We start from the raw sequence: 23560 nt of genomic DNA, 5'->3' as shown, positions 1-23560 counted from the left end.
CCTCACAAATTACATCACTAATGACATGGTCAGTGACATCACTGATCACATCTCAAATGACACCACTTATTGCATCATCCAGTGATTGTGTGTGTTAAAGATATAAACTAAGATACCACAAAAGACAAATTAGTATACTTAGTGTACTACTAATGAGTGGTAGTATTTGTAACACATATTATGTGAGTGCCTGTGTCACTGTGTGCATCCTTGAGTGAGAAGGTGTCTGAGTGGCTCTATGGTGTGTCAGTGGCTGTATAGGTGAGTGAATGGCTGTGTGAGTGGCTGTATTGGTGTGTGAGCAGGTGTGTAAGTGCCAATATGTGTGAGAGAGTGACTTTATGTGGGTGAGAGAGTGGGTGTGTCAGTGGTGCATGGGTGGGTGAGTGGATATGTGAGAGTGCATAAGTGAGTAATGGGGTATGTGAGTGGCTGTATGGGTGAATGAGTGCGTGCATAAGTGGTGTATGTGCGAATGAGTGGGTGAGTGAGTGAATGTGACAGTGGTTATATGGGTGAGTGTGTATTGTGTCGGGGACAGCATAGGTGAGTGACTACATATCTTAATATCTGTATGAGTGAGTGGGTGTGTGAGTAACTGATGGGTGACTGACTCAGTGCGAGTGGCTGTATCGGTGTATGAGTGGGTGTGTGTCTGTATGATTGTATGACTTAATGTGTGAGAGGCTGTATTGGTGAGTCAGTGGGTGCATGAGTGGCTGTATGGAGGAGTTAGTGGTTGTGTGAGTGGCTATATGAGTGGATGGATGTGTGATTGGCTCTATGGATTAGTGGGTAGGTGTGTGAGTACTTTTATGGGTCTGTAAATTGGTATGTGAGCAGTTGTGTGGAAGTAGGTGTATGAGAGGTTGTATGGGGTGTGAGTGAGTGTGGGAGTGATTTTTTTTGGATGATATCATCAAGAATGTGATCAGTAATGTAATTTGAGATGTCATCAGTTACACCACTGAACATGTGTTGGACTCAGTGGTTTCCGGCTGGGTTGGATCCATTGAAGCCAGCCAGAAGCCACCGTCCCAGATTGGATGAGTACGTAGCACATGTCCAATAACCTGTGTTCAACCTTGACCCGCTTGGCACTGAGCAGTCAGGATTATCCTTGGGGATCAAGTGTAAAGTGTAGGTGCACCACCACCCTCACAACACACTGCGTATGCCACAAAAAGACTCCACACAATATGTATAAAACACTGGTCTTTTTTATTATACTCACTGACACACATTTAAATCAAAATAAAATACACATTGTATAGACACTTTACAGTTATATACAATGGTCGAACTTATAAATTAGCAGCCGAACGGCACGAACATACACACCCTAATCAGAGCAATTCACCCAACATAACATTCCCCAATATTGCCTACCCTCAACAGTTGCAATGGTCAAGCAATCACAGGTCGTTGACTATGCCTCGTGACCCAGCCCTTCAGTCTCTCAACTACAGCAGCCAATATTGCATTCTGCCCCCGCTGGTGCCACATTGATTAGATAGTCAGAACCATCTAAAATGGATAATACAGTAACTTAGTTTCATTCATCTCAATTAGACCTCCAGGTACCCATCGGCAACTGCACAAGGGCGGTATTGCATACCCCCTGCAGACAAAAATTGTGACTCCAGAAGCTGGTGCGCTTCCAAGTCTGGAGAAATGTTTTGCCCTCAAGTGGAAGTGCTAACTGCTGTAGCTAAAGATAGCTTGCCGTAGGTGCCCATAAGACACAACGAAGCCCCTCAGGACCTGTCACAATGTTCTCCACAACAAAGTACCTTGTGGCGTGGGACCAGGAAGAGGGAGCCAGCAACCTTGGATGGAGATTGTGATGTCAAGCACTGTCATCTTCCCAATCTGGAGATCAAAGACAGTCTCAGGTCAGGGCCCCCAACATACCTAGAACACCACAGGCTCCACAATGCAAGCTAGCAAGGGTCCCTTGGACTCGGAAAGCTTCCCCTGCACTCCTTGAAATCCTCATGTCCCTGCACCTCAGGTGGGCTGCTGATCTTTATGAGCGCACTCCTCTGCACGATGTTGTAAGTCAGGACAGTCTTTGTCCAAACCGACGATCGCCACCCATTTTCGCCTCACCTTGAGTAATCTCATGGAAATGGGGAGATCCTTTGTGCCCCTGGGATCCTGGGGTCAGGAGGCCAGCCAACCAACCCTTGGAGAGTACTTAGGGGCACGGATCATTTCAGTTGGAACTTAGTTGCATGCCAGCAACTTCCAGGCAAAATCTACCAAGTGATAGGCCTCTTCCTAGAGCACAACAAGCTCCAGGCCACCATGAGTCTGCGGATAATTCAGTTGCAGTCTCTCCTGACTTAATGATTTCTCTTGTCAATGTCCTAGCATCAAATTAGCATATTTTTGTTCTAAATTCCAAGAGTGTTACTACCTTCTAATGCTAGAGCCCCAGAAGATATACCCACAATGGCCTTGGAAGATCTGAGCAGTTCAAAAGGCCACCCTTGAAATGCACAGGCCCTCTTTTAATTTTGTCCGGTCTGCTATTCTACCCTGGGAGGTTTGATCCCCACCTTTAGTGGGGCCAAGAACCTGTCTCTTGGAATGCAGGTCCCAATAACACCCCCAAGACACTGTACGAATGCCCCTTAGAGTCAGAGGTCTGCAGTTTCCCTTGAGCCCCTAGTTTATGGCTTCTATCGGGAATGCCCAGGTTTAGCTGTCCCTCACCCAGATGTGAATTGGAGACAGGCCAACAGGCACCCACAGCCACAAGCATTGAAATGCCCGCTTTCATTAAGTGACATTTCGGCACACGTAATGTCGGATCGAATCGTGCTAGCGGGGAGGATTCGTCATTATGCACTCTTTGATATCAAACACTGCACTGCTACTATTCTGTACATAGGAATCACTGCTCAATAGCCTTTCCCTACCCTTTCTCATGCTAATCCAATGCAAGAAGCAGACCCTGTCATACCAAACACACCATACGGTGCGATTCACAACCATTGCATGTAATGCACATGCACACATGCCCTATTTCTTCCTAACACCGCACCCTGTCCCCAGGGAGAACTCCGATGTAGCAAGAGACATGCAGAACTATGGCACCTAGCTTTTTAAATACCAAACTGAGTATCAGTAACCCACGCACACAAGTCCCACCTGGGTAAACCTGTGGTGTGATCAATGAGCTTCCTCCAAGGATGGCACAACCAGTGCCACAAGGTCACAGAGGAGCATTCAAGGTACCTGCCCTGGGTATATGTCTTACCCCTAGACAAGGAACTTACATCTAAATTGAATCAGCCAATCGTGTATACAGCAATCACCAGCATGTATATGACAAGCACAGCACTTTGGCACTGAATGGCAGTGTCAAACACGTGCAAGGTCATAAGGCTAGCACATAGTTCAGGGGAAAAACGTGAAGGAGAAAAACATAAAGGTTGATGGAAGGCACCCTAGAAAGGGCCAATTTAAAAACCATGTCATGAGTGATGTAATAAGTGAGGTCATAAGCAGTGCATTGTGGGGCGTAAGTTATAGTTAGCTCAGGTAACTATAACTGCTGAATTTCTATGGTTTTGTACAAACAAAATCTGACCCTAACTGCAACCTCCCTGTAATCTTAGGTTTTTTCAGGAAATTTATTTTTTAATGTTCTATTTCCAAACTATAATGTACTTGTGGCTGGTTGAATTTCCATGGGTTTTTAAGTAGTAGTCACGTTTGCAGAGTGGTAGAGAAAGGGGGCAGGAGTTGCCGGACAGACTTTTTTAAAATATACTTTTATTTATTTGAGGAGGGAGCTGCAAATCCCCCTTCCCTGGGCAGATTTCGGCCCCAAAGATCCCATACACCGGCCTTTATTGTGGGTGCCCTGGTCCCACCCAGAGCACCCAATCACCATGGATGGGGACAGTTGGAAGAGCCTGAACACCCACAGGGTTTCAGTTGGCTCCCCACCTCCTGTGTTAGCTGGCAATGCTTTTACAGAGACAGAGCTGCTGAACATGCAGCTCCCTCTACGTGAAAGCAACTTTTCTCCGCTTCCAGCAAGCAAGAACATTCTTAATGATCTTGCATGCCAAAAGCGGAGCACAGAATGCTATGGTTTAGCAGTGAGTGGCAAAGCTCCCACCAATCCATAGCAAACAGCTGTGTCTCAGGAGACGGGACCCCGGGTCATAGCAGGATTCGGATCTGGGGGCTGGTGATCCCCAGGGCCATCGATGGCTACAGGAGCGGGGCTGACCGCCCACTCTCCTTTCCTTGATTTTGCCCCGAGATAATGGTGGTCCACTGGGGAGCGCAGGGGTTGCGTAGCCTGAATTTAATAAAAGCCCCGGTGGGGTGACAGTCCCTAGCTGTGGGGGGGTCCACGTGCCCTCACATTAGTTGACATTGAAGCCCCAGGGAGGTGGCAGCCCGCGGGGCTGCAAGGGAGGTCTGGGTGGCCCCCACATTGTTTTCTGTTAAGGCTCGGGGAGGTGGCAGTCCCCGGGGCTGGGGGAATCCGAGAGGCCCACCAGTTAAAAATAAATAAGCCCTGAGGAGGTCGTGGTCCCCAGGGCAGCGGAGGAGGGTGTACGGGCCTCCCCTGCATTCATTTTTAAACAGGCCCCATGGAGGTGGTGTTCCAGGGCAATTTTAAGCCCCAGGAGGGAGCGGCCATACTGCCCCTCCCCTATTAAAATAATGCCCTATGGACCTGGCCCACCCGTGGTCTGATGATTAACGAAGCACATGAGCCTTGCTTCATTATTTAAAAACTTTCAGCGGGATCCTCATATCCCACCAAGAAGAAAGATAAATGATATTTCGGCCATGCAGGTCTCTTTGGGAGCCCCCCTAAGAGGCCTAGGGAGTCAGGGTATTTTTACCTTTCACCCTTTTCTTTTTAATGTTTTTTATGGGACTCCCTTCAAGCTGAGCTCCAAGATGGCTGCCAACGAGATTGGGAGGGTTTACGGTTCTTCCGTGTCCCTAGATATACCATTAGAAATTTATTTAAATTACTCTGCAACTTTATTTACACCAATTTACAAAAAGGCCCCATTTATTGTAATTCCGTTCAGCAGTTAAGGCTGTAGCAGTGTGTAAAGTTCCTATTGAAATGAACATGAGGAAAATACATTTTGGGACCCCCCTTTTCTCTGCCCCTGCTTCACGGCTCACCCCAGAAATTTGAAGACAGCAGCTGAAGTGAATGGTAAACTAGTTTTGAACATTTCATAAGGATTAGTCAAACAACACCAAAGTTATCAGCAACTGAAAAAACACTCTTCCTATGGAAACTACACCCTAACTACAACTACCTACTGGCAACTGCCAGTAGGATATATATAATAAGGAAAAACTTTTTCATGTTTAACAAAGATGTCTACCAGCAGTTGAGAGGGGTGGCGATGGGGGCGTGCTTCTCCCCCAGCTATGTATGTTTACGTGTTGGCTGGTGGGAGGAGCAAGTCCTCAGGTCGCAACGCAAATCTGCTTGTGAGTCTCACATAAGACATTATTGGAGATACATTGACAATGTCTTTATTGTATGGCAAGGCCCAAGGGATACAGACCAAAAGTTTGTGTCTGAGATCAATAAGAATGAGCTTATTCTCAGCTTCACTGCTGAGATTAGCAATGTCAGGGTGGAGTTTTTAGATGTTGAAGTGTTTATTGAGGCAGGCACATTACACAATAAACTACATAGAAAAAATACTGCAGGGAATTCTACTCTGCACGCCACTAGCTCACACCCTCGCCACTTAAAACGGAGCATCTCCTATGGTGAATTTTTGTGAATTTGCTGGATTTGCAGTCGCAGTGAGGATTTACATCAATGCCAACAAGAGGCGTTTAATGGTTTTCTGGTATGTGGCTATAAACAATCTCATCTACAGATAGCATTCGACAAAGCCAACTCTCAATCTCAGGAGTGGTGTTTGAGAACTAAAGAGGAAAGAAGTGTAGCAGGTACACCGCAGGCTGAAGTTAATGACAATGGGAGTGACATCCAAGAGATAAGGCTAATATCCACCTATAGCAAACAAGAAACAAAGATCTGCAACATTATCTATGCCCAGTGGCCTATTGTCCTGACAGATATGACTTTAAATAAAAACTGTGTTGCCGTCAAGACCTTCGATTACATTCAGGTGAGCACCCTCTATGTGGGATGCCCTTGCTAAATCTAGCCCTGTAGCCCTGAGGTCACCCCTAAAACTACGTGGCTTTTCAACTCTGGCTTTTTTAAATGCAAGTCTTGTCTGGCATGCAAGTTTGGTGCAAATATAACTGAGTATAAAACTGCTTTTAGCACTGTACCTGTTTCTATAAAAGATTACCTCACGTGCCGCACTGAGCATGCCGTTTACATGTTGGAATGCTCCTGTGAGCTCAAATATGCGGTCAGTACAAAACTCCCGGTGTTCAACAGAATCTGGCAACACCTGCGTGCCATTATCAACTCTGATCCTAACTGTCAGTAGCCCGTCACTTTAAGCAGGTGCACCTCAACAATATAAATGAACTAAAATACACGGTATTAGGTACCGTTCCTGTAACTCAACGAGGAGGGAACAGAGAAAGGAAGCTGCAACAGTTAGAATCACATTTTATTTTGCCCCTTGACACCAGATGCCCAATGGATTAAATGCAAGTGAAGATCTACACAATTTTCTGTAATAATCACCATCTCATATCTGGTAGCCTTTTTCATAGGGCCTTGGTGTCATGGTCAGATTCACAGTTTCTTCCTTTCTCGTTGGCCCCTTTCAAACCTTTTTTTTCCCACCATTTGCAAAATGTTGTCTTACTATGGGTTTTGAATTTTACCATCATACAGCAATAGATTAGGATGTATTAAGAATAACTGATTTTTATTCCAACATTTGCACTTTATAAAGACATGCACTAACACTTTTTCATGGCAACTACGGCCTTTAAGTCAGTTTACCAGGGCTTCTGGGCAGTCCCATGAACTTGTATATATTTTCATATTCATTGGGTTTTAGGGTTTTTACATTTGATGATTTACTAATGGGTTCAATTTGTTCCCATATGCACTGCACTTTACAGACCATCTAATTATTTGGGCATGTTGACTTTCCAATGCTGCGTTGGTACACTCATGAGGCTCAATCAATAGGCATTTCAGTCAGGTACTTGCCTTGAATAAGAACAACAGGTTGCGAAGTATATGGATATCATATATGGCCGTCTATGTATACATGATTGGAAGCACTAGCACTTTATTACATTGTCTGATTGAAGACCTTAATTAATGTATGTGATGGCATTATGCTATTTTATTGAATACAGATTGTGCTTTCTTAACCTGTTTTTTTTTCCTTATATTGTATACAGGTTTTTAAGCGATTTCATGATTTGTACCACTGCGTATCTACAATATTATATCTATATAAGATTGTCTACCTCCTGGATATTTTTTCCAAACTGCAATAGGTATAGTCTGTTTCCTATATTCTTTCACATTTCCCTATCTGTCTTCCCTTTTAAATCGATTGGTTTTTCACTGTATATAAATTCCTATTTGTCAGTAGCATATCATGTGATCAAGTTCGGGCTGGAGCGATCGAAACGCGTCATTGCGAACACTGGTCTGTTTGTATTTCGAGGTGTCATTAAGATTAATTAATAAATGAACTTTGGAAGCAACTTTGAGTAATTTGAAGGCTTTTTCTGTGGTCCGTACCTGGAAGGAACCCCCTGAGCAAGGAAGGTGGGCCAGGCTCGTTGAACTTTGTGTGAATACATATGTATATGTATATATATCCAAGAAAAGGTTGTCCTGATGTGGAAACTCGCCATCAGCAGGATATAAATTTATGACACCTTGCCTGTTCAGTCTAAACTACATTTATTGACAGTCCTTACTCGTTTCAAGGCCTCACTGCCTCTTTATCAGAGGACAGGAACTCAGACAACAGAAAGTGCTGCTCTGTACTTTTACGCCTGCGCTAAATACCAATGCAGCTGGCAGCTAGCTTTCTCGCTTGTACCTCCAATGTGAGCTTACTGTCAATCTGGCGGTCTAGTAGATTGGGGAAGGATATAGTTAAGGCCTTATGTCTTAGAGAGAAACATAGGAAAAAATGGTTGTAGGAGTAGGCATTTAATGGATTTACCTAGTTCTTTGGTGCCAAATTCTACTATCCTCAGTATGGTTCCAAGGACACCAGACATCGAACTCCTGTTCCTCATATGAATAAAGGAGGAGAGGTATAAAAACATCCTGAGCGCGATGCTTTCACATCTCGCCAGTAAGCCAACATAACATGCTAGGAAAAATAATTATATTTTATCGATCGTGGAAGGGAGTAAACTTTGCATCTGGGCAAACCTGTGCCCTCACTTTATATGTCTATTTTCTTTAAAAACGATATAGTACGGAGAGAACTTTCCAATTCGCTACCACGGCGCATCACTGCATGTGGAAGCGGTTGTACAATCCGACATTTCAAACTTGGCAACAAGATGATGCAGCTACGAGGATCAGAGAAGTCATGAAACAATGGAAATGGAGAGAGGAAGAACAGAAACACAGGAAACCCGAAGCAACACACACATTGAGGCAGGAAGTGTAGTCTGTGTAAAAACACAGAAGTGTGAGGTGAACCGGAGCGCGGTGACCCTAAATCGGGCATCGCGCTCCGAAATAAAGTAAACCAGCACTGGAAAAAAAAATCAAGGCACATTAAATAAGCGCGGTCGAGCTGGGCACGAGCTGATGCAAATAAAAAAAATCAATGCACATTAAATAAGCGCGGCTGAGCTGGGCACAAGCCGATGCAAATAAAAACAAGCACAGCCAAAGACGACGGCGCTGACAATGTAAAGAAAAGAGTGCCTATTGTCTTTTAAAGGACAGCGTGTAAAGCCACCAGTAAAAGATCCAATCCTGGTGGGCGGGTAAAAAAGTGGACAGGGTGGTAACCTGGAGGGACTAAAACACCTTCTCGACAATCATCACACCACGTTTTGCATAAGTGGTGACACAAAATGACGCGCACCAATGGAAAACATGGGCGGAGCAGAAAGCGAGCTTCGGAAATCGTGTTGATTTCAAGAAGCCCTCGCATGGCGAGAGCAGGGCATGCGCTGCGCCCGCCATGTCGAGACCTAAAAAGGGAAGATCCACCACAATCCCTCTCCTAGCTTCTTGATGGGATGGGAAATACAGCCATATAGAGCTGGGGATCCTGACCCTGCTTCTCTGTGTGGCTTTTCATTGGCTTCAGGGATGGACTGAGGTGCATCCTGACAGCTTAATTTTAGCAGATATACTGTGCTACCTGAGGCATGCACCATAGGACTGTTAAACTAAATTGATTGTGCTTGTGCGAGGGATCATAGTTGAACGAGTCCCCTCAGACATGAGCAATCTATACATCCAGCAAGAGAATGTTGTGTTTTAACATCACTCTGTAGGTGGACCATGCCTTTGCCCCCTTAACATCCCCCCTCCATCAGGAGACTGGAGACAAGGCAGAGAGAACTGACCTGTACACCTGCAATGTTCATGAACACATGAAACTTGTGTTTTAATGAACACTGCTACATCATAAAAGCACAAGGGACTCACAGGAGGCAGGGAGGATGTGCCCTTAAGCCGCTGATAAGGAGTCACTGCTGCTTCAAGTGCATTGAACTAATCTCTATATTGGCTTTTAATACAGCACAAGTCTTATTGGGGAACGAGGGTTCAAAGCACATTAATGAGGGCTGGGAGACTGTTATATGTTGTGTGTATTCAGTGAGGGTTTTACACATCTGCAGTAGACCTCCCAGTGAGGGGCAGCTTGATTTTGATTTGCACAGAATAAAAGAATTTCTTGTAAATTTCCAAAGCAAGGATTAATATTTTGGTATATGCCCTCTCCAAAATAACCAATTTTGGCCCTCGTTGTAACTCTAAACCAAATGCAATTCGGCTAAAAACTCCAACCAGAATCCTGTTTCTTATAATGTGAGTAGTAATTGAGCTTTCCGTCAAAACAAATGTAACAGTTTTTCGCTACCAGGACTTGTAAAAGCAAAAGGTACATGTCCTACCATTTAAATACACTGCACCTTGCTGTCTGGACTCTCTAGGTCATACCTTAGGGGTGAAAGATTGGGCCTAGCAAAAGATTTATTTTGCCAAGTTGAAATGGCAGTTTAAAACTGCATACACACAGCTGCAATGGCGGGCATGAAACATGGTTAAAGTGCTACTTAAGTGGGAGACACAATCAGTTCTGCAGGCACACGAGTAGCATTTAATGTATTACATTTGCATGCTATGGGCTTATCAGTAAATGAAATATGCCAATTGTGTATAAGCCAATGCTACCATGTTTAGAGGAGAGAACACAAGCACTTTAACACTGATTGGCAATGGTAAAGTGCACAGAGTCCTAAGGCCAGCAAAAACGTGCACAGTAAAAATAAAAGTAGAAGGCAGAACGCTTGGGGGACTACCACCCTAAGACTGACAGGTTTAATATAGGAACATCAGCATTTCTTTGCAATCCAGACAGAGGAGCCAAGACGTGGCTGAATATAAAAGGACCTGAATTTAAGTCAAACTGAATAACCATGAATTTTAAGTGTTACTTCAGCACCACAAAATATGAAAATGGTGGAGAAAGGCCAGCAAAGATCTGCCAGTGAGAGTTCTCAAATGAGGTGTGTAAATAAATATGTTTAAAATGGGGTAAGCATGGTTGCTTGTACACCAGACAAGGAACAGCTATTATCAGTATGCGTGCTGAGGAGGAAGAGACATAGATAGTTATGGTATATCTGGAACATTTGAAGCATGACTACACATAAGCTTTGAGATTATTACAACATAACACTAGAGATAGAAAGCTGGTAGAGTGATATAAGGGGGGGTTGGGAAGATAGGGCATTCATACAAAAATTATGTTAGCACTGACAATAAATATTTATCCTCATAGGCATTAGGGCAGACTTATTTCAGTGACTAATTACTTCCCCGCCTAGTCTATAGGTACAACTTACTCTCTCATTAGAACTTTGCTCTTCCCATGAGAATAGTCTACTATAAATATACTGTAAGATGTTAATCAGTCTTACCGGTGATCTGTTGTTCTTCGTATAACTGTTTTCCAAGACCATTCTCAATCCATCATTACTGTCATGCAATTTTCTGTTTGCAGTTCTAAATACCAACCAAGAGAAAATGTAAGTGTGCATTTGTGATAATAAGCCAACATTAGAGTATTTTTTTTAATAAACTCCTAATCAGGCATGACTGCCCTGGGCAGAAAAACCTACGATAAAATTTCTTGCAGAGACAGAAATAAAAATAATACTAAGGTGCGAATGACAATCAGGAAACATAATCAGACAAACCACACAGCTCTGAGTGGCTATATATGAACTATGGCTGATTCACAAAGCATTTGAGTAATGGAAGTAGTATCCAGGAGTACTACCCCTATGTAAATAAATGCCTTTGAGAACTAGAGCAGAATTGTAGAACTTCCTAGTAGTAAAAGTGAAAAGAGGGAACAGTCTTTTCTATTTGTAGTAATTGTACATGAATATCCCTTTAATATTTTCAATTTATTCACATTTCAGATATTTGGAGGTGAAATTAAAAAAAAGCATTTAAAAGTGCAGAAAGTATTATTACAGAAGTACTACGTCCCATACCCATACATAATTTTCTGATACAGCCCCATGATTTGAAAGTTCGAAGGAACTTATAAGGAAAATTCAAATCACAGAAAGGTGGTTGTTTTGGGGTGTTTGATCAACTTCAGCTATGGACTACTCAATTGACATCAATGTGGGTCGGATATGAGTAGAAAAGAAACAGCAAAAAAGACATGGAGATTTTTTTAATACGCAATAAGTATATCACTGACCTGCTCACAGGCATATGCTTGTGCATTGGCTAGCAGTTCAAATTTTTATTTTTTAAAACGCATCTATGCATGTTCTTAGATCATTGGGTCTCATTAGTTAGCTTCCATGAGATGTGTTGCTGTAGGCAGTAAATTTATCTGAGAAAACAATTGGTGGAACTGGCACTTTCTGGTTGGCTGAGGCAATACCGCAGCTAGGCAGAACCTAACACTCCCATCAGGGGCAGGTGATCACACACACTCTAAAACTTGCGCTCAACCTTGGGTAGCTTGGCACTGAGCAATCAGGATTACCACATAGGCAATGTGTAAAGCTGCGGCACAGTACTCACTCATGATATATTCTGTGAACGTCACAAAAGAGGCTTTACACATGACGTATGGAAATTTCATTTGTATTGGACACACATAATAATCAGCACAACTTGAACATCACATATTTCTGGGCATAAATTGCATTCAAAATAATTATTAGCAGTAGTATGTCCAGCCATGTTCAAATGACATCTGCAATATGCACACTTGGGTAAGATCCTAATCTACATCCCCCAGCACCCTTATGCCATGCAACATGTTGTCCACCTCAGGCCCACCCTAGCACATCTTATAATCTAATACCACACAGGTGTATCCTGGGTCACAACAATATCAGAAATATGTACATAATCAATCAATCAGGAAATGTGTAAAGTGCACTACTCACCTGTGAGGGTTTCAAGGCGCTGGGGGGGGGGGAGGGTGCTGCTACCGCTCGAAAAGCCAGATCTTGAGTAGCCTCCTGAAGGTCAGTAGGTCCAGGGTCTGCCGTAGGAGGATGAGGAGGGTGTTCCAGGTCTTGTCAGCGAGGTGGGAGAACGATCTGCCACCGGTGTTTGCTCCTCGGATGCGGGGGACGGTGGAGAGGGCAAGGTCAGCAGGGCGGAGCTGGCGGTTCAGGGTCAATCAATCAGGGGTTGGTAAAGCGTGCTACTCACCTGTGAGGGTCTCAAGGTGCTGAGGGGAAAGGTAGGGAAAGGTAGGGCAGCTCTGGTCAGTCGAAAAGCCAGGTCTTGAGAGCCCGTCTGAAGGAGTGCAGGGTTGGTGAGCGACTTATTTCTACTGGGAGATCGTTCCAAGCTGTGGCTGCGGTGTAGGAGAATGCTCTCCCTCTGGATCTGCTTCGGCGGACGCCGGGGATCTCTGCCAGGACGAGGTCGGCTGAACGGAGATTCCTATTAGGTGCGTGGAAGCTCATTCTGATGTTGAGGTACTTGGGTCCGATGTTGTTGAGAGATTTGTAAGCGTGCGTGAGTAGCTTGAAGGTGACTCTCTTCTCGACGGGGAGCCCGTGGAGTCCTCGCAAGTGCGGGGTCATGTGTTCGTGGTGAGGTATCCCTAAGATGAGCCTGGCGGCCACGTTTTGGATGGTTTGGAGTTTGCGAAGTAGGGATTTGTTCATTCCTGCGTAGAGGGTGTTGCCGTAGTCGAGCCTGCTGGTGATGAGTGCGTGTGTGACGGTCTTTCTGCAGTCAAGGGGGATCCACTTGAACATCTTATGCAGGATACGGAGGCAGTTAAAACAGGTGGATGAGATAGTGTTGATTTGGCGGTTCATGGAGAGGGAGGAGTCCAAGATTATGCCTAGGTTCCGAGCATGGTCCGTAGGGGTGGGTGGTAGGCCGAGGGCAGGAGGACACCATGAGTTGCTCCATGTGGAGGGGCGGGGTCTGAAAATGAGAACCTCAGTCTTTTCGGAGTTGAGTTTGAGGCAGCTATCCTTCATCCAGCTGGCCACGTTCCTCATTCCTTCCTGAAAACTGAGTCTGGTGTCTTCTGGGTTACTGGTGAGGGAGAGGATGAGTTGGGTGTCATCAGCGTAGGACACGATGCTGAAACCGTGCTGCCTGACGATGGTGGCGATGGGGGCCATGTAGATGTTGAAAAGGGTAGGGCTCAGATATTAACCTTGGGGAACTCCGCAGATGACGTCAGTGGGTTCGGAGAGAAAGGGGGATGTAGAAGGTGAGACGTCTGTTGAGGTATGTTGGTCCGGTGTTGTGGAGTGCCTTGTGTGCGTGGGTGAGGAGCTTGAAGGTGATCCTCTTGTTGACGGGAAGCCAGTGCATGTCTCTCAGGTGGGGTGTGATGTGGTTGTGGTGGGGTATGTCGAGGATCAGATGTGCAGAGGCATTCTGTATGCGTTGTAGACGTTTCAAGAGTTTGGCTTAGGCTCCTGCGTAGAGGGCATTTCCGTAGTCCAGCCTGCTGCTGATGAGGGCCTGGTTCTCCTTGTTTCGGTGGGGATCCACCTGTAGATCTTGTGGAGCATGTGGAGGGTGTTGAAGCAGGAGGATTGGACGGTGTTGACTTGCTTGGTCATGGAGAGTGTTGAGTCGAGGATGAACCCCCCATTGCGTGCGTGGTCGGGGGGTGTCGGTGCTGCTCACAGTGCGATCGGCCACCAGGAGACATCCCAGGCTGGCGGAGTGGGGCTGAGGAGGAGAACCTCTGTTTTGTCTGAGTTCCACTTCAGACGGGTGTTCTTCATCCACTCGGCGACAGCTTTCATTCCTTTGTGGCAGTTGGTTTTGGCGGTGAGGGGGTCCTTGGTGAGGGAGAGGATCAGCTCGGTGTCGTCAGCATGAGAGATGATGTTGAGGTCGTGCTGATGGGCAACTTGGGCGAGCGGAGGCTTTGGAATGGAGAGGAGGGAGGAGGAAGCTCTGGGTTCTGCCGGTGAGGAAGGAGGTGGTCCAGTCCAAAGACGTGTCTCAGATCCCTGTGTTGTGGAGGCGTGTGCGTAGGGTGCGGTGGCTGACAGTGTTGAAGGCGGCTGACAGATCCAGGAGGATGAGGGCTGCGGTTTTGAAGTTGTCCATCAGGGCCCTGATGTCATCGGTGGCGGCGATGAGGGCAGTTTTGGTGCTGTGGTTGCTTCGGAACCTGGACTGGAACGGGTCCAGGATGTTGTTCTCCTCGAGGTAGAGGGTCAGCTGTCTGTTGACGGTTTTCTCGATGACCTTTGCCAGGAACGGGAGCAGGGAGATGGGCCGGAAGTTCTTGAGGTCCCTTGGATCCGCCTGGGGTTTCTTGAATAAGTAGTTCATCTTGGCGTGCTTCCAGCTCTCCGGGAAGGTCGGGGTCCCAAATGAGATGTCGGTGGCCTTGAGGAGATGGGGTGCGATAGTGGCGCTTGCTTTGTTGAAGATGTGATGCGGGCATGGGTCTGGCGGAGAGCCGGAGTGGATGATGTTCATGATTTTGATGGTGTTGTCGTCGCTTATGTTGGTCCAGATGAGCAGGGGGTTGGTATGGGTTGGCGTCCGTGGGGTCTGAGGTGTCGGTGGCTGTCGGGCAGTCAGGTTGTTGAAGATGCCGTGGATGTCTGTGATCTTGCGATGGAAGAAGGTGGCAAGGGAGTCACACAGGTCTTGTGTTGGTGGGATGTCGTTGGTGTTGGAGCTGGGGTTGGAGAGTTCCTTCACGATGTTGAAGAGCTCTTTGTTGTTGTGTGCGTTGTTGTCGAAGCGGTTCTTGAAGGAGGCCCTTTTGGCGGATCTCATGAGGCGATGGTGTCAGCGGATGAAGTTCTTGTGGGCTGTGTAGCTGTCTGGCGTCTGTTTGCAGTTCCATTTCTTCTTTAGTTTACGGCAGGTTTGCTTGGAGGCCTGGAGGTCCGCAGTGAACCAGCTGACTTTCTTGTTAGTGTGTCTGTTGGAGGGTTTCACAAGAGCGTTGGCGCAGTCGTCTATCCAGCACCTGAGGTTGCGGGTGGCGTTGTCGGTGGGGTCGGCAGGTGGACTTCAGGCGAGGGTGGTGTTTAGCTGGTCTTCAGTGATTTTGCTCCATCTGTGGTGGGGGATCTGTTGAGTGCGGTAGTGCTTGGTAAGTTTCCAGAAGGTGAAGTGGATGCATCAATGGTCGGTCCATCAGAGTTCAGTGGTGTGGCTGAAGGAGAAGTGGAGGCTAGCGGAGAAGATGGGGTCAAGCGTGTGGCCGGCGGAGTGGGTGTTGTGATGAGCTGTCTGAGACCAAGGTTGGCGAGGTTGTCAATCAGGGTGTTGGAGATGGTGTCATTGTTGTTCTTGAGGTGAAAGTTCAGGTCTCCGAGGAGGATGTAGCCTGTGGAGGCAAAGTGTGTGCTGAGGAAGTCGGCAATGGAATCGCTGAACTGAGGCCGGGGTCCTGGGGGTCTGTAGGCGAGAGTTCCTCTGAGGGTGGTGTTGGGATCAGTGTGGACCTGGAAGTGCAGGTGTTCGGTGGTGCTGAGGGTGTTGTCACTGCTGGTCAAAACCCTGAGGGTGTTCTTGAGGATGATGGCAATTCCACCTCCTACTCCGTTAGTGCGGTCTCTGCGGGTGACCTTGAAGCCGTCTGGGATAGCTTTAGCGATGTCGGGTGCCGAGGAGGCGTTCATCCAGGTCTCTGTCAGGAAGAGGATGTCCGGGGAGGATGTGTCGAGCAGGTCCTAGAATTTGACAGCGTTTTTGCCTGCGGAGTGGGTGTTCGGTAGAATGCATCTGAGGTGGTTCCGTCCTGTCACATTGGGCGGTTTGGTTGCTCATAGGCTGATGAAGCTGCAGCTCCGGCAGGAGATGGGTCCTTTGGTGTGCTTCGGGCGGCCAGGAAGCAGGTGTGCTGTCGTCCGGTGTTGAGTGCGTGGAGGGTGCTGGTGGTGTAGTGGCGGCATTCGGGGTGGTGTCCGCCAGGACCAGGGGGTCTGGTGCTGGGTGCAGTCCAGGCCAGACGGGCGCAGACGGACTTGCCTTAGGCACGCCTTCGGGCCATATGAGGGGAGGTGGGAGGAAGGAGCAGCTGGGAGGTGGGGCGGCAGGAAACAAGCGAGTAGAGCGGGCAGGGGGTACAGGAAGCAAAAAAACAGGCACAAAACAATACAACAGTACGGGAATAAGCAAAATACAAGTAATAAGGTGAAATACAAGTAATACACTAGGGGAGCAGAGCACAATCAAAGCAGGGCTGGCAAGGAGAAGGCAGAGCACGCGCAAGAGCTTACGGCCTGCAGCACTTCAGCAAGCTGCAGCAGCGGGGGGACACGGACACAAAGGTGGCCCTGGGCGGCGTGGGGAGCGACCTGCCTAAGACAGGGTCAAGTGTCGCTCCTCACATACACAAAATTATACCATTTTCTAGCAGCACAAAGGGCCGAGGCCATGCAGGGAAAACCAATGTCAAACGTAATGCTTTTTCTGGCAAGAAATCAACGTATTGGGCAATCCGCCGTCAAGTGTCATTAATCACGGGCAGTTTCCCACTGTCTCTCCCACATACACACTCCATTACCTACTGCAATGGCTATCAGTCATGTCCGTACGGAAGCACTCACACACATACGCACTCAGAACCCTAATGCAGCACAACTGATACCCAGCAGGTCAATTGGTTACACGCTGCAGACCTGTGGCCCAAGCCTTGTTCCACCCTCTAATTCACCTAGACTATTCTACACCTACAGATTAGAGACACCCTTTCCACTTCTCGGGCCCTAGGCCGTACGCAGCTGAAGTCACTCTTAGTCAGGCTCCCAGGAAGCAGGTGGGGGTAGGCAGCAAGGTCAATTAGGAGGCATTTGTCAAAAAGGGTTAGGCAGCCACTCGAGAAGGCCACCTACTGGATGCAGAGCAGACATGGGCCAAGGGCAGTAGGAGGCCACACCAAAGGGGTCACCAGCCCAGTTCAAGGAAGCACAGGGGTGGATCACACAATTTCTTGACCCCCCTCCAATAGTTATCGGGGTGTTTCCCAGCCCTGTCAGTCACTCTCACCACTCAGGCACTACCTGGCAATACGGTGTTGTCCAATAAGGCCGGGTGAGTAGAGAGCAGTTTGTACGCCAAGCTGAGGGCCAAGTAAGGGAGAAGTAGCTGAATGGAGAATAAAACAGGGGGGGCCTCTTGGAAGGAGGAGGTACCCCGTCAGGTACACATAGAGTCACACCCAGGCAATCTGGGCACAATATCGGGTGCACGATGATACGGGTCACACCAGACACTTCCGGTCACATAAAACAAAGAGTTGCAAAATCCGTACCTCCTTGGAAATGAGGCACAACGTCCGGTGTGAGTCCATTTTGACAGCACCAGACAGCTCCAGTCACTCACACTATCAAAGAGTTGAACATTTCGTAAGTCCATGTAAATGAAGCACAACATCCGGTGCACATTGATATTTGTCTCACCAGCCAGTTCCAGTCACACACACAGTCACAAGTTCAGCAAAATCTCATTAGGTACCACCTACCAGTCACTGCACCCCTTAGGATATACCCTTGGTGTACTCTAGTGGAAGTGAAAGGTCTTCTTAAGATGGCTAGTGACTCACACAGGCCAGTCTGAGTAAACGTGCAACTGCCCGTATTAGCCTGCAATTGCAGGCTGGACACATATTTAAGAGCACCATCCGTGCAAGGCGCACACCAGCCAGCAATGGCAGGTTGGACACACATTTAAGCTGAAAGCCCCAAACCGGTCCTAGGATGCTTGTTTCCAGTCCAGGGAGGACCTGGCCTGGCAGTTCGGGCTGGGCTGTTCCCATTGGGTGCAGGGTCAAGACTGATTTGCATATGGCTGGGTTTAAACTGGAATGGCATGGTGAGCAAAAAAACGATGGATATAGGCCCAGATCTCTGTACTGGGGTGAATGTATGACATTGTTTTCCCTTATGCCCATCAATTGTTCTTTTTGCAATTGTCACGGCGAGTGGGGCGGGTATGCCCAGACGTGGGTCCCCTGCTCTCCATGCCACTGGAGTCAAGCTATCCAGGCGGATGAAGACTGAAAGCCCAAAACTGGTCCTAGTATCATTGTTTCCAGTCCAGGGAGGACCTGGCCTGGCAGTTCGGAATGGATTGTTCTCATTTGGCGCAGAGTCAAGACTGATGTGCATATGGCTGGGTCCAAACTGAAATGGCATGGTGAGCAAAAAAAGATGGATTTAGCCCCAGATCTTTGTACTGTCCATCAATTATTCTTTTTGCATACACATTTAAGAGCACCATCAGTGCAAAGTACACTCCAACCTGCAATGGCAGGTCAGACCCTTATTTTAGGAGCACCATTGGTGCAGAACGCAAACCAGCCTGCAATGGCAGGCTGGGAATGTATTTAGGAGCACCATTGGTGCGAATGGTCACACCGGCCTGAAATCACAGGCTGGACCCATGCTTAGCACACCCTCTGCGCCGAGCACATATAAGCCTGCAATGGCAGCCTGGACATGCTTTCAAAAACACCATTCATGCACTGGAACGCTGCACCCAGGTCTTAAAACATAATAGGTGTGAATGTGCCTCCACCAGCGGGCCATGGCAGACCTGACCGATGCTTTAGAAACCTCAAGTGAGCACCACTTCCTAATGTGTGTTTGAAAGGTGTGCTCACTTTCACACTGCACTTACTGTGGGAAAGTGCCCCAGGCCCTAAGGCCCTAACAAGAGAATTGACCATAGCTAGGACTAGGAAGAGTCTCATTGGGAGAGCCGATCACCTAGCTAGGGAAAACCCACATGGGGGTTCACTTCATCCCTACCCATTCAGTGCACATGAAGATGTACCTCGCCTATCCAAGTTTGATGGTAGTCAATAGCCACCTGAGGGTTGGCTGTGGAGTGAGAACGGCCATCCTGAGTGTGAGACTTTTTTGACATGCTGTTCTGGTGGGTTGCACAATCAGAGCAGCGTCCCCCTAATACTAGTGTCGCACTAACCCTGGGTATGTGGTGAACCTTTTTAAAGGACACTCACAGGTACAAAACATAGCCCAATCAAGTAAGCATCCTATTCTGACTTGTGCAGGAAGGGCATGTGCACTTTCACACGGCAGTACAGTGGGAAAGTGCCCAGAGTCCTAAATTCAGGAACAGAGAGTTGGCAAAAATCTGGAGTACAAAAAGCAAATATATTTAGGGAAATCCCCCTAAGAAGGGCCATGTCCAACATCATTTTACTGCCTTTCATGTTGTACATTTTGAGCTTTCCTTACATGTACTTAAACTCCAGAGGTGTTGTCAAGCAGTTGATCAGCTTAAAACATGTTCTTGTTCCCTTATGCATAAAGTAGAGATATCAGTATGAATAATCAAAGGAGTGGTACTAAAAGTGATAGTAAATTTAGAAAGTCTTAAAATTGTTGCTTAGCACAGGCATGTAACCAATCAGTGTTCTTCATTATTTTGCTTGACCACATTACATTTTAGTGCTTGTTTATCAATTTGTATACAGATGGAGCATTGCATAGTACTAGAAATCTATGGATAGAGACCCCAGCACTTGCATTTAACTGCCATCTATATCTCAATTTTGAACAAACGATCAGGCTATAAGCTGTATATGGTCTATATGCTTCAAAGAGTAGGCATAGTATTACTGCAGTGAAATTTGTGTGTAAGCAACTACAGTTTAAGTCATTTCATTTCAAAGGGCAGGTAGTGAACTAAACATTTATTTGCTTTTCATTAGTCATTTAAAGGAGCCCTTCATGGTGGGGTTTGGAAGAGGGATATTTGTTTTTGTTAAACAGATAAGTTAGGGATGCAAGTCAAAGAAAGGAAATCCTCCAATAGAGAGAAAAGTACAATCCATCTCGCTTGGCCAACTGTCCGACTATCAATGATAGAGAGTCGAATGATAGTAGTTGGGTGCAGATTTAATACAGAGAGTTAGTGTAGATCTGAACACTTTTTATACAAGGGGCACATTCTAAAATTCAATGTAAGTTTCACTTTAGCTTTTAAGGCCACATGTACAATACTCTTTTGGATTTGCAACTGCAAAAGAGTGCTTTGTTATGCACACACATCTCTTTGCAAGTTGGAGAAGTCATTCGGACTGGTAACAGAGATTTTGTTGCCCATTAGGCATGGCTAATAGAGGGGGGCTTGAATAGGGAAGTTGCAATTTAAATGCTGCAATGGAATACACCAACACGTTGTGACCACAACTGCGGCTACAGACCATTGATCAACCACTGACACCTCAAAGTAGGTAGTTTCTGATTCACAATGGATACACTGTTCCTGTTGAACAGTTTCCCATTTGGGAATTGTGTTCTCAGAATCGGGAGAAGCAGTTTGTAGGAAGCTAGATTTTTCTGTAGTGTACGAAAATGAGATACGCTATGTAGAAAGCCCAGGCAACCCTTATTGCCTTACAGGGCTTAAATTAATAATCCCACATGATCTTTTTTGATTTGCGGTAGTGTGGGCTAGCAGTTTAGGCTTATCAGAGGGTAGTGTTAAGCATATGTTGAACAGGGTCAATAAATGAGACACACATTTTAGAAAGATAACATTTTTTAAAATATATTTTTAACACCAAGAACTTCATAGTTGCATAAGTACTTTTTGAGTTATCAATTTTTACAGTTAGGCAAAAATGTCACACAAAAGCATATTTATGCGGTAATGCTTTCCTATGGAGATAGAAACATATACTACATGCACCTACTTGCAATCTTATTTCTTGGGTCCCAGTTAGGACTTAAGGTGCTGAAGGTCAAGGTCACAAGATCCACCAGCAATCCAGGTTAACCTGCCCTGGAGTATCTGGGTGCAGAGGTGCTGGACTGGTTGGTATTTGTGCGTATTACACCACAGGCAAAGTAGGAGGCACCTAGAAATAGGCTGCATTAGTGGACTTGGGGACAAATCCAGGAGCTCCTAAAGGGGACCTCAGTTTGTGAGGGTCCTGAAGTAGGGAGGCAGGGTGAATATTTGTGGACCCGAGCCATGGAGCTGGACTGGAAAAGCTTTTAGTTGGCTGTTCCCGTGTGTCAAGGAGCTCTTGGCCTTTTGGTCAGACCTGCAGAGGGGGACAAAAGAGGACAGCTGAGTCATTCTCAGTACTGGCCTGTGCAATGTCAATGTCCCTCATCAGCTTGGCGGTCTTTGCGGTGCTAGAGTCTGGATTGGACTTCAAACAAGCTTTCATTGCAGCAAGGCATCCGGTACCCCGGGTATTGGTGCAGGGCAGCTTCTGGTGTTCCTGCGGTTCCCAAACTCGGTGGGGAGACGGATCTGACCCTCTGAAGTAATGTGAACTGCTCCTGGGTGGCTGCTGCAGTGATGGACCTGATGGTCAGCTAAACAGTGAACCAGACATTGCAGTTTTTTCCTGCAGGTTGCAGGTATGTGGCACCTTCACTTCAAAGAAGATGCTGATGGCTTGGTGAAGTGCTGGAGCCCTCAGAGGCTTTTGGAGGATGCACAGCTGTAGGATATGTCGGGCTGTTAGGACAGAAGCAGGCAGGGTTTGGTGTGATTGTCCATTTACAGTCCACAGTTCTCACATCCATAGCTCTTCTTTGTCCTTCTTCTTCTTCTTTTGTCAGGTGAATCTGAGCTCTTGGTGTGAGGTGGGCACTTAAATACTGAATTTAGGTGGGCTAAGGGGAGTGGAGGGTAGTAGCCAACTGACCAAGGACTTGAAGCTCAACCTAGCTCCGCTATGGTGCAAGATCATTAACAGCTCACTGAGATCAGGAGTCGTACCAGATTGCCTCAAAGTTGGTCAAGTCACGCCACTGCTGAAAAAGCCAGGACTAAACACTGAGGATCTGAATAACTTCAGACCTGTCCAGAACTTACCTCTTCTGTCTAAAATCCTAGAAGGAAGTGTACTCCCTCAACTGACCCCAACAATTTGACAACATCAACCTTCTAGATCCCCATCAATCGGGCTTCAGAAAAGGCTGCAGCACTGAAACCGCAATCCTCAATGTCATAGATGATCTACACAAGTCACTTGACTCGGACCAATGCGGCCTTCTCATCCTCCTGGACCTATCGGCTGCATTCGATACAGTCGATCACAAACTTCTCATCAAGGTGCTACAAGAAAGGGTTGGTCTTAAAGAGACGGTTCTCCACTGGTTCTCTTCCTTTCTCCACAACCGCTCACAAAGAATAAAAATTAAAAACTTCGAGTCCGACCTTCACCCCGTTAACAGGGGTGTTCCGCAAGGGTCAGTGCTCGCCCCTCATCTTTCCAACATTTACATTGAACCCCTTACCACTCTACTCAGTAAATCCAATATCCCTTTGCACTTATATGCTGATGACACACAGTTATGTCTGGAAACGACCTCAATTGATGACATCCAGAGACTGAACCCCACGCTCATGAAGGTACAACATTGGCTCTCAAGTAACCACCTGAAATTCAATCAAGAGAAAACGGAAATACTCCTCATCTCCAACAAAGACGAAAACCCCCAAATTGCAGAATGGCTCAAAGCTATTGACGCCCTCAATGGTAACCTCGCCCTGGCGGATTCGGTAAAATCTCTAGGTATCACCCTAGACTCGAAAATGGATATGAAAAAAGACATTACAAGATCCGCTAAAAGTGCCTTTCTCAATTTGAAATTACTGTGCAAATTTGAAATTACTCTACAAAATAAAACCCTTCCTCCCACCCAAGGACCTTCAACAAGCCACCTAAGCACTGGTGTTCTCCAGAATCGATTATGGGATTGCAGCCCTGACTGGTACAGCAAAATCCCACCTCGACCCCCTTAAAACAGCCTCTAATGCAGCAGCCAGAATGGTCACCGGAACTAAGAAATTTGAACACATCTCCCCTGCACTCAGGGAACTTAAATGGCTCCCAATTGAATTGCGAGCCAGCTTCAGAACAGCCTACCTCACACACAAAGCCTGGAATACCTG

General features: G+C 46.6%; 1 protein-coding gene across 1 annotated transcript in view; it reads right to left on the bottom strand.

Annotated features, from left to right (window-relative positions):
- The window catches only part of RASEF (RAS and EF-hand domain containing), a 336005-nt gene that overhangs the window by 107189 nt on the left and 205256 nt on the right, over positions 1-23560 (bottom strand). Inside the window, exon 8 of the mRNA XM_086961323.1 lies at positions 11098-11182. Coding sequence (XP_086817449.1) covers positions 11098-11182 — 85 coding nt within the window. The remainder of the gene's footprint in view (positions 1-11097; positions 11183-23560) is intronic.

The sequence above is a fragment of the Lissotriton vulgaris genome, chromosome 3_1 (genome assembly GCF_964263255.1).
Source record: "Lissotriton vulgaris chromosome 3_1, aLisVul1.2, whole genome shotgun sequence".
NCBI classification, from domain to species: domain Eukaryota; kingdom Metazoa; phylum Chordata; class Amphibia; order Caudata; family Salamandridae; genus Lissotriton; species Lissotriton vulgaris.
Note: the sequence above shows the minus strand (reverse complement) of the source record. Positions and strands in the feature narration are given on the sequence as shown.